General features: G+C 38.2%; 2 protein-coding genes across 6 annotated transcripts in view; both read left to right on the plus strand.

Moving 5' to 3' along the window:
- The window catches only part of lrch2 (leucine-rich repeats and calponin homology (CH) domain containing 2), a 61,214-nt gene extending 51,548 nt beyond the window's left edge, over positions 1-9,666 (plus strand). For 3 of the 5 annotated variants that reach the window (XM_035527048.1, XM_035527050.1, XM_035527053.1), the window contains 5 exons: positions 1,159-1,182; positions 3,198-3,310; positions 4,392-4,529; positions 4,942-5,019; positions 5,835-9,666. In XM_035527048.1, the coding sequence (XP_035382941.1) occupies positions 1,159-1,182; positions 3,198-3,310; positions 4,392-4,529; positions 4,942-5,019; positions 5,835-5,954 (473 nt within the window). In that variant the 3' untranslated portion in view covers positions 5,955-9,666. The remainder of the gene's footprint in view (positions 1-1,158; positions 1,183-3,197; positions 3,311-4,391; positions 4,530-4,941; positions 5,020-5,834) is intronic. The other 2 variants (XM_035527049.1, XM_035527051.1) reach the window with 1 other exon arrangement.
- Positions 9,667-10,836: 1,170 nt separating this feature from the next.
- Positions 10,837-10,852, plus strand: part of il13ra2 (interleukin 13 receptor, alpha 2) — an 8,215-nt gene continuing 8,199 nt past the window's right edge. The window contains exon 1 of the mRNA XM_027025181.2: positions 10,837-10,852. This exon is cut by the window's right edge and continues 72 nt beyond it. The gene's annotated coding sequence lies outside the window, so the exon portion shown is untranslated.

The raw sequence follows: 10,852 nt of genomic DNA on the forward strand, positions 1-10,852 counted from the left end.
TTTTGGAAAACACACACATACAAAAAAAAAAAAGTTACATTTTATTGTTTTAATATTTATATTACATTAGTTCATTTTATGGTGTTTAATTGTATTAGTTCTTATTAAATATTTATAAATGCAAATAAACACCGCAATAAAAAGATTATAATTTCTTCTGTAACCTAAGACCTTTGTACTAGATTTTTTTGGTGATGCCTTGACTGTTTATTTTGGTATCTACAGTATATGCAGATAATACAGGTGGCAATATTGTCTGGATTTGCCTAAGTTTGCAGATAGCTTATGTCAGGGTTAATGGCATGGGACAGCTAACAAATGCTGAAGTCTGAATAGCGTGGCCAACATGTGCCAGAAGCAAATTGTATCTTGTTTTTATTTACTGTTTTATTTTACTGAACTAAAACCTTCTGTGAAAGGTGTGTGAAACTCACAGGGTTGCGATTTTGAAGCACGGTGTGACTGTTTACTTGTGCCAGATGTCTCTTGGAGGGACATAGGTGGAACAGGGGAGTGGAGAGCTTCTTTGGAAGTGCAACTTTATCTTGTTTTGACCATACAAAATATAGCATCAATCAGAGGTGACCGATTTGTTCATTATCCCTTTCTTGTTGTAAGCCATAAATTCTAGGAAAAATACAAGGCCTGCCTTCTGTCTCATTGGGTTACACTGAAACAGTGATTTTTACAAGAGGAAATTGTACAAAATGTTTGGACAAAAGATGTAACCCTGCACTGCAGAGGAAGTATCATTCAGTTTGTGTATGCATGCTATGGGGAAAGGAGCGCAGACATTAGCTATATGCTATTATGTATAGACATTACCATTTAGATGGCTAGTTCTCATCACAGACCGGGAGCTGATTTAAGTATCCTAGTGACAACATGAAAACTGAAATGTTTCTCAGCTGTCACCTCTGACAAGAAAAGCAACTGTTAACACAAAAAAATGACCAATAGGCTCTTAAAAAAGAATAATTACATTTCTACAGCACCACAACAATAACATGCCGCTTACTGTTGGCATGCCACTCATCAAATGAGACAAATTCTAACTTAAACACTGCCCCAATCAAGTTCCATGTTACCTAAAGTCAGTACAGGATGTTTGATTGGAAAGTGGAACTAACCTCTGCACTGTTACACTCTCCCTTGCAGAATTCCACTTGCTCCAGTCCTACTGTGAGTGTAACATAGAACATACCAGGCACAGGGACACTTAACATAGATACGTCTGCTCATAAAAAGTGTTTTTTAAGCAATGAAATCAGTATTGGGTGTTCTAATGTTATGCGCATCTGTGATTTTGTTTGAATCAATATTGTGTGCTATAATGTTATAAGTGTCTGTGATTATGTTGTTTTCTTTGGGGGGTCTTTGCAGTCTATGAGTGTGCTTAACATATGAAGAGGCTGTGAAGGTTTATCTTCACCTCATCTGTAAGGGTTTAGTGGAGTAACTAACCTGTTTTCCTTCTAATTCTCTTGGGGAACAGTCTTCAGTCCGAAACATTTCTCAGTCTCTTTATTAAGATACAAACAGAGTACATGAAATATGTACACAAAATGTAAAAAAAAAATAAAAAAATTTCAGAACAAAATGGCTTCTACAGGCAAAAATCAGTATTGATTGTGATGTCCCTTGGCACTAAGTGCATCTTGAACTCTTTTGGGGAGACTACAGACGTTTCATCAAGTACTCTTCTGGTATATTATACCAGGCTCCTTTCAGGACTTCACAGAGGTTTACATTTAAATTTAGCAGTCTTCTCTACTATTGCTCAAATGTAAAGGGAGGTCACACTAAATGTTTGCCACTGTTGCTTGTAGAAGCTGTTTTTCTTTACAGATTTTTTTTTTAAATACTGCATACAAATTTTCTGTATTTTGCATATTATATGGTTGTATTCTAAGAATAGATTGAGAAATAACTATATATTGGTAAAACAACAAATAACATTGGTAAAACAACAAATCTAACTTTTGTGTGTGTATATATATATATACAGTTATGTGCAAAATAATAGCAGTGTGCAACTGAGAGCAACTGAGAAAAAGCTCAATCCTCATAATAGCATTTATTTCCATATACACAAAGGCACTGGGCGCACTGCACATTTAATTCCAAATGAAAATATGAACAAAATATACATTTTTAAACTGAAAATGAAGAAAAAAGAATAATGGGCTGTTCAAAAAAAATAGCAGTGTCTTCATTTTCATTTATTTAACTCAAATATTTACAGTATAAACTGAAAATTGTTTACAGATTTAGCTTTTCTGTTGATCACTGAACTAATATTTAGTTGTATAACCTTTATTTCTGATAACTGCTTTACATCTGTCTTCACAGTGTACTGTGCCTTGAATTCAGTGTATATGGGTCATTTCACAAACTGTCTGTGGCCTTTAGACCCAATAAGAACAATCTTGCTGTCATGTGTCCATAGAATGTTGCACCACTTCTCTTTAGGCCAGTCAGTTTGTTCTTTGGCAAACTGTAACCTTTTAAAAACATATTTTTTTCAGCAAGGGAACTTTACAAGGGTTTCTTGCAAATAGTTTGGCTTCACATAGGTGTCTTCTGATTGTTGCAGTACTCACAGTACTCATTATCTGAAGATCTTTGATTTCCCTGGAGTTGATCATTGTATCCTTCTTTGTCATTCTTGTTATTCTATGATGGTAGTATTTCTTTTCCTACCATGTGTTTAACGGCCTTTAAATAACGGCCATAATTCCTACACACAAACTACACACTGCTATTAATTTGAACATGCCCGTTTCATTAAATGAGTCAATTACACCCAATTAGCAGCTTGCATGTCATGACTGTTGATTCTGTTGGTTGCTCATTACTCGGCTACACCTAGTCATGAATTTTTTCACATGTTGTATTATCTTTTCTGCCAAAATCAGTAATTAAATACATTAGTTAGACTGCTATTATTTTGCACATAACTGTATGTGTTTATATATATATATATATATATATATATATATATATATATATATATATATAATGTGTGTGTGTGTGTGTGTGTGTGTGTGTGTACATATACATATCTGATAAAGGACCTCTGTCCAAAACATCCTAATTATCTGGAATTTTGAATCTCTCTCTCTCTCTCTCTCTCTCTCTCTCTCTCTCTCTCTATATATATATATATATATATATATATATATATTGTATTTCAGCATTTTCCCGCAGCAGCCGCCAAGAGTACAGTTCCACAGATCCCAGCTTCACCATGAGGAGGAAGATGGAACACCTCAGAGAAGAAATGGAACAAGTACGGCTACTCCGGCAGGTCAGCAGGCCCAAATGTTAAACTATAATGCCTCTCTTCCCAAACCGGTATTTAAGGACAGTGTTATAATAAAAGCTACATGACTATATCATATTTAAGAGTCCTCCCACAAGTGATGTGATCTTCTCCCTGTTGTAAGCAAGACATTCTCTGACTCTCTGCCAAGTTTACTTCTTTTTTTAATCTCTGTGACAGTTAAATGTTACCTTTCATAAGACATGTCTACAAAGCCTCCATGTTTTGTTTTGTTTCATTTTGTGTTTTTCAGCCAAGTACTTGGGACCCACCAGGTGGTCCACATTCTTTCTCTAGCCTAGCTAGAATGAATACCTGGCCCAGATGTACAGGGAGCCAGGTATTCAATCTCTAACGTGGCTCTCTGTACACCTGGGCCTGGTAATCACTGTTTTTATGTCCTGGGAACTGAGGAAGAGATAAAGAAACAACAGGTTATCTTTTACATGAATTGCGGATATGGTGTCAGATTTCACAAACCTTTTCAGAGAAGCTGACACTCCATGCTGATCTGATTATGAAGAGGAAAATGGATATGGTGCAATAATTACATCCAGTTCAGTTATGTTTGTTTTTTGTTGTTTTATTACTTGTAATAACTATTCAGTTCCACATTTTGCAACGGGCAGCCATGGAGGCATGTGGACTGCCTGTTTACCCGTTGTCACGTAGCATGTTATGGCAGTTTTGTGTTGGCTTCTTTTCCATGACATTACCTGCCTCACCACCTTTAAAAATCGGTTCAATTGTGGGTGGAGTACAAGAATGGCTGCATTGTGTAAATAGGTGTGGTGCCTATGGTGGTGGTAGGAGTACACAATAAATCTTTTGTTAATCAGTGTCATTATATCGACCTTAGCGATTACTCGTTTTGTACATTACCTATTTTCCAAATTACTCATTTTACGCGCGTGCAAGACAGTTCAGTCAGTCACTGAATATTCACTCTCTGATTGGACTGAAAGGCCATATGAATGTTTAACTGCTCACTTTACATTGAAGGGAAAAGGTGTTGCTTTAATGGCCAGTGAAAACTGTGTGTGTGTGCGCGCATGTGGTTTTGCAGAACCTAGAGTCCAGGTTGAAGGTTTTGTTGCCAGATGACGTAGGTGCTGCATTAATGGATGGTGTCATTCTCTGCCATCTGGCTAATCATATTCGTCCTCGATCTGTGGCCAGCATACACGTGCCCTCTCCTGCTGTAGTAAGTCCCGCCCCTTTTGAGCTTCTGCTTCATCCATCTCTCTGCATTTGCTCACTGAGATCATTCTTTTTGTTGCTACCATGAATATGGCTATAGTTTTGTGACATCGTTCTTTTAGGGAAAAAAAATGTTTTCTATTTAAAAATAAATCATTTTAAATACTGTTCATTGTTTAAAATGGGTAATTTCCTAGCTATTCTGATTTTTAAATGCTTTATATGTGATCTAAAAAAATACAGTGTGGCAGTTATTCCAGTAAATACATTAACTGGGTTAATAGCATGGAGTGTCAGCAAAGATTATCTGAATTGTGTGTAAATTCAAATTCATTTCAAATTTCGATTAATTTACTCAGTTAAAATCTATTCAGTTACAATCACACAGTCAAAAGCATATGTGTTTTCTTCAACAGCCAAAGCTGAGCATGGCCAAGTGCAGGCGGAATGTTGAGAATTTTCTGGATGCATGTAAGAAGCTTGGAGTGCCACAGGTGAGCATGAACTGTCCAAGACTAAAACAAACCTATGCTGAAAATAATTAGCCAAAAAGCTAATGACAATAGTGAATGTGTATTAGAAATGATGTATATGCATATGTGCCAGACCGCTTAGTAGGTAAGCTTGTCTCACCAGGCTGAATCTCTCCACAATGAGTCTTCCCGTGCTCACTCTCATTATTCATGCTCTGTGGAGGGTGCTTGTTCTTAATGATTTTGTTTAATACATAAAACATCACAATATGTTGAAATCCTTGCACTGGAAGTTCAAAATGAGGTTCCCAAGAAAAGGAAGTTGGATCTAACAGTTCAAGATCAGCTCGATGTGACAGAAGTGTACCTTCAGAATGATTCTGATGAACTAGGGTCAAATCAAGGTTTGGGCATGACAAAAGTGACGACATCTACTGCAACTTCCTATTTATCCTCTGTTCATCTCAGCAGCAGGGGCAGAAGCCAGTCATCAGGGCCAAAGCATTTTGATTGGTGCAATGGACATGTAGCATGTGAAGTAGGAGGACAAGGTTTCCACAGTGGCCTCATGATGTCCAGGAGGCTCGGCAATGGGTTAGAGTTCAGTTGTAAAGCTGTAGGTGATATCATCAAAAACAGCCTTAAGGGACAGCTAGGACATAATAACAAGTCACTGGACACAGGAAGGTATTGAATTGTGTGTGTGTGTGTGTGTGTGTGTGTGTGTGTGTGTGTGTGTGTGTGTGTGTGTGTGTGTGTGTGTGTGTGTGTGTGTGTGTGTGTGTGTGTGTGTGTGTGCGTGCGTGCGTGCGTGCGTGTGTGTGTGTTTTGCATAGGACAAGTTATGTTTGCCTCATCACATTCTGGAAGAGCGTGGTCTGGTGAAAGTGGGCGTCACCGTTCAAGCCTTGTTGGATCTGTCATCGCTGAAGGCAACCCAGCTGTCCACCATGTAGCGCTATGGAGTAAAAAAAAAAAAAAACACAGGACAGATACACAAAAATGGGATTGGCAGACATTTCCCCATCTCGTCTTCCGTCCTGCCTTACCTCCTACTTATTTTTAAACCACTCCAAGATGACCTTTAACTTAACCTCTTCACCCCAGGAGAGCATAAAAGCAGACTGATTGTCCCTTACCTGTCATTGTCAGAGAGGTCTGGTACATTCCAGCCTGTTAGAGCTCTGTACATTCTACGGAGACACTCATGGTACTCTTCCTCACTTTGTTCTAATTTCAGGAAGGAGAAGGAGCTTTTTTACAGCTTTATCTTTTTTCCCTCTTTTTTCCCCCTCTTTTTCCCCATATCGTCTTGTTCTATTTTCTGGTGAGCTTTGTAGGTGAGGGCAGGAAGGAAACTTGGCAGCTGATTGGCTGAAATGGGACAGTGGGTGGAGTTTATTATAGAAGTGGAATGCCCTTTTCCTGCATGAAGCCAATAAAGCATTATTTATCAAATATGCCTTCGCTGCCCACCCCTCCTGACTTTGTTACACATGCACACACATACACTCACGTGTGTTTGTGTACAAGAGAGTTGCATGTACATTTGTGAAGAAGAACAGGGGATGTCATTTCTTGTTGAGGCAAATCCACATAGAGGACCGGATTCGCCTGGTGATGGATTGCAATTGACTTCTTGCCTTGGATTTGTTGCTATGGCGAGACTTTGCTATGGCAGCTCTCAGAAGACAAGACTCCAATGCTCTAGCTTTTTTCTGTTTGTTTTCCAAAAGGCAGTGAGCTGAATATAAAAAGGTTGGATCACCTTTATTTTTATTTTTGTTTTTTTTTTTAAAGAAATTTCTATAGGTTTGTTTTTTTTTTTCTTTTCAACTTTCTTTGTGTATATTTGAATACATCTTGCTTTCACTAAGGTAGTTTAAAAGTGTTTTGATGAGGTTAACTGATGCCCATTCGCAAGGAGGCCCTTTTTATATCATTGTGCTAATACACTGGCCCAGATTCCAGGAACCCTAGGGGAATTCTTCAGTAAACCTGCAAACTTTTATTGCAGTTCATCTCGCTCTCGATCACACACAGTACATGTGGTGAAAAGTATGCACACACATACACACACACACACACACACACACACACACACACACTCACTAGGAAAGCATGATATGGTTCAAAATGGAACACTGCAATTATGTTGCTCTATGCTTTGAAATATATTGAAACACACTAATGAAGACTTTCCATGGAACCACATGACTTCTATTTCTTGGATTGGATGAATGTCATGGTTTATCGAAATACCCAGTGAGCCTTTATCTGACTTGTCAAAAAAACATGTGACTTGTTACAGTGCAATATTAGTATTCAAAAGGCAAATAATGAAATAATGATTAGTCAAATTATGTATTAAACAACATATTATGCAGCCCTAATACACACACTCACTCTCTCTCTCTCTCTTTCTCTCTCTGTCTCTCTCTCTCTCTCTCTCTCTCGCTCTCTCTTTCTCACACACACACACACACACACACACACACAAAGTATGTGCAAACTGAGGCAGGCACTGAAGTTCTCAACATTGCCACCATAACCCTGACACCAGAATAAACAGAAGCAGATTCATTATGGTACAATTTCACTGGACCATTCAGAAACACATTTCCTAAGTCCATATCATTTTAATATTTCAGAATTAACTGTAATCATTTTTATACGCTATGTGTTGAAGGAAAAAATAGGCCACATTAGTGTTTAAATGATATCTACTGTTTCTGTGAAGTTCACTCTTGACCGCAAGGGTTATTTTTATATTATCTTTTTCATTGCATTAGCTTTTATATTATCCTTTTTTATATTGTCTAATTCATCATCTTAATTTCAACATCTTTGCGTATTTCTTCATATATTCTTGGATTTCTATTATTCAGTCTAACACTGTAAACATAATTTAACTAGTGATGTTAAACTGTCAACAATTCCTGACTTCTAAATGTAAAAAGAATGGTCAAGTAAATTATGTATTTATTGTCTATTTATTTGTTTCTTTCTACATGTATTAAGTCTTTTACAGTTTTTGTATTTCTTTTTCTTTTTTGTGTGTTTGTACAGTAAATCTCTGTTGGGGTTCACATAAACCCAGTCTACTAAAGCCCAGTTTAGTCAAAAAATATTATTCATTATTGTTGTTTTGTTCTGTACCTAGATGAAAGTTTTGTCTTCTGATTTTTATCATCCTTTCTGGAAGTTGTTTTTGAAGTGACTGCTGGTTCATCCTTTCTGGGACATGTAGAAATTGTCACATCTTGTGGCCATCATGTCATCAAGATCTGAGCACATGAACGTGAGATATGAGATTTGTTTCGAAATTTCAGTCAGCCAACCAACTGTATGGTCGATTTCCAGTTTTCACATTTGATGTCCTTTGATATTCTTTATCGCTGTACCCTTATGAAAGAATGAAACTACCATAATGTTTTCCTCTGATTCAGCTGGATCTTAACAGTGGTGCTACCACTTCAGGCAAGTACAAACCTTTATGATATTCTTTATCTTTTTCTATGGAAATTTGCCTATTAATCAGTTATGGGAATGGGACATTTTCTGCGCTTTTTCATGGATTGGGTTCCTGAGGAGATGCATGCATCAGACATGCTCGCAGGCACTTAAGCTAGGTTTATACTTGATGCCTTGTCACTGGCGTGCTCCAAAAATAATGCAATCGTTGCGCTTCCAGTCGTACGTGGTGGTGACGTGCACCGTCACGACACATGGTTGCATCTCATTAGCTTCATTTGGTGTCACATCACATGGTTGTGTCATGTGGTCATGCCAGCCCCATGCGGTGTCACGGCGTGTGGTCATGTCACGTGGTCCTGCATCTCTTGGAGCTAACTCGTGCTGCTTTTTCAGGGCATGTCTTTGCACTGCCACCTGTCATTTCAGAGAATTCTGCAAGGGTGGAAGCACTAGTGTGTTGGCTCCACATGAGTCTGGGACGATGCTGAAATCAATATGTGTCAGTCAGTAAGTCTGCACTGCTTCATTTAGATACTGTTTAGCACCCAGCTGGGCTGGGCTGAAGGATGTTGCTTCATTATGCTATTAAGCAGTTCTGTGCCAATAAATAACTCATTGACCAGATACTCCCAGCTTTTGACTGCCATGTTTATGAGCCTCCTTCAGTACCTTTTCCCACAGACTGTCACACGCTCTATTCACCGCTCTATAACAGCAGATCTCTTTCACAGTGTGACTTTCATGATGAAAAAAGCAGTTTGTGTACAGCATGTAGCACTCTAGCACATGAGTTTAGACTCACACATACACACGCACGCACACACACACACTCAGCAAAAATGCTAAACAAAATGCTAAAAAAAATTTCTGACTCAGTAAGTGCAATGGGTTCTGTCTTTTTGTTGTAATTTCTTTATATTGGTCATTTTTCAAATGTTTGTATTATGCTGTAAAAAGTAAAAAGATGTTCCTACCCACAGTTTGGCGAGAGAGCTACAATGTTGTGTGTGTGTGTGTGTGTGTGTGTGTGTGTGTGTGTGTGTGTAGATAATTGTTTTGTATGAAACAAAATCTTGATCGCATGCTTATATCAAATCTCCATTCCTGTACATAAACTCTGTATAAAAAGTATTCCAAAATTTCTTAAAAAAGAAAACAATAAAAAGGTGAAATGTTTGAAATGTCACAACAGAAGAAAATTCCAATAAAATTACCTTTTCCAGCTAAGTTTGCCTGCTCATTTGATTTGAAATGAAGTGGAGGCAGCCCTGTGTCTCACACACCGCTGATCACTCCTGCCACCCACTTGAGGATGCCATGCACCGGATGTTTCAATTCGGGCCCTCTACCCACAAACGTGAATCACTGGCTTTGTTTCTTTTGTGAACAGCATGGACGTCACAAGGCCAGCAGGGCCCGCAGGCAGCAGTAGGTCAGTGTGATCTTTGGCATCCGTCTCTTGGTGTGGAAACGTCACAGAGCACCATAGTTCTAGGGAAGCTTTCTGTGCTGGTTCCTTGGAAAAATGGTCAGTAGAGCCACAAAGGCTACAGGAAGGAAGTAAGCTAAGGGCAGGATATAGCTGGGTAGCAGGCCTGGGAGCAGAACCGCTGCAGAACCGCTTCATTTATGGACTCTAGATTTTTCAGAACAGCAGAGTTCTAAGAAGGTCCACAAAGAAATGGATTCATGGTTAATGTCAAACACATGAAAGATGGAAAAGTTAACACATGAAGAGTAACTCTTTAAATTGTAAATACTTGTTTCTCCTCCATTAACAGGACTTGTGTTCCATTTTAATACACCAAAGTGGCAGCTACACAATAAGCTTTTTGTCTTTTTCTGCTGTAATGTTGAATGTTATTTGGGGGAGTACTGACTCAAGATGCTGTTGTGACTTAGGATACACTTCCTAAGAAAACCTATTACATAATAGACTTGTCACTTAGCCAACAGGCAAAATAAAAATTTTGAGAGCCCGTCCTTGATAAGGATTAGACAAATAACTCCTTGCTTCTATTTGCATAAGACCTATATATCATTCACAATTTAAAATCATGCAGTTAAAACAACAATTGATTTCACTCAATAGCTGAAAACCTTTAAATAAAAAAGGGTCATTTTTTTTGTTTGTCAGTCTGTCTAATAGTTTATTTACATTGGGGTTTTTTTGTTCTCATGAAATGCTCAAGAAATTAATATCCACAAGAATATCAAATATGACTGCCCCTACCCTATCCCTCAACAAAATACTAGACTATATAAAAAAACACTGCTAGTAGCATGATATGCTTTGTACCTGTAGGGGGAGCTATTTCATCTAACACGGAACAAAATCCAGCTGCTGGTGGAGATTCTCCACCAGAGGATCTCAGCA

This window comes from Electrophorus electricus, chromosome 6, assembly GCF_013358815.1.
Source record: "Electrophorus electricus isolate fEleEle1 chromosome 6, fEleEle1.pri, whole genome shotgun sequence".
Taxonomy (NCBI): Eukaryota; Metazoa; Chordata; class Actinopteri; order Gymnotiformes; family Gymnotidae; genus Electrophorus; species Electrophorus electricus.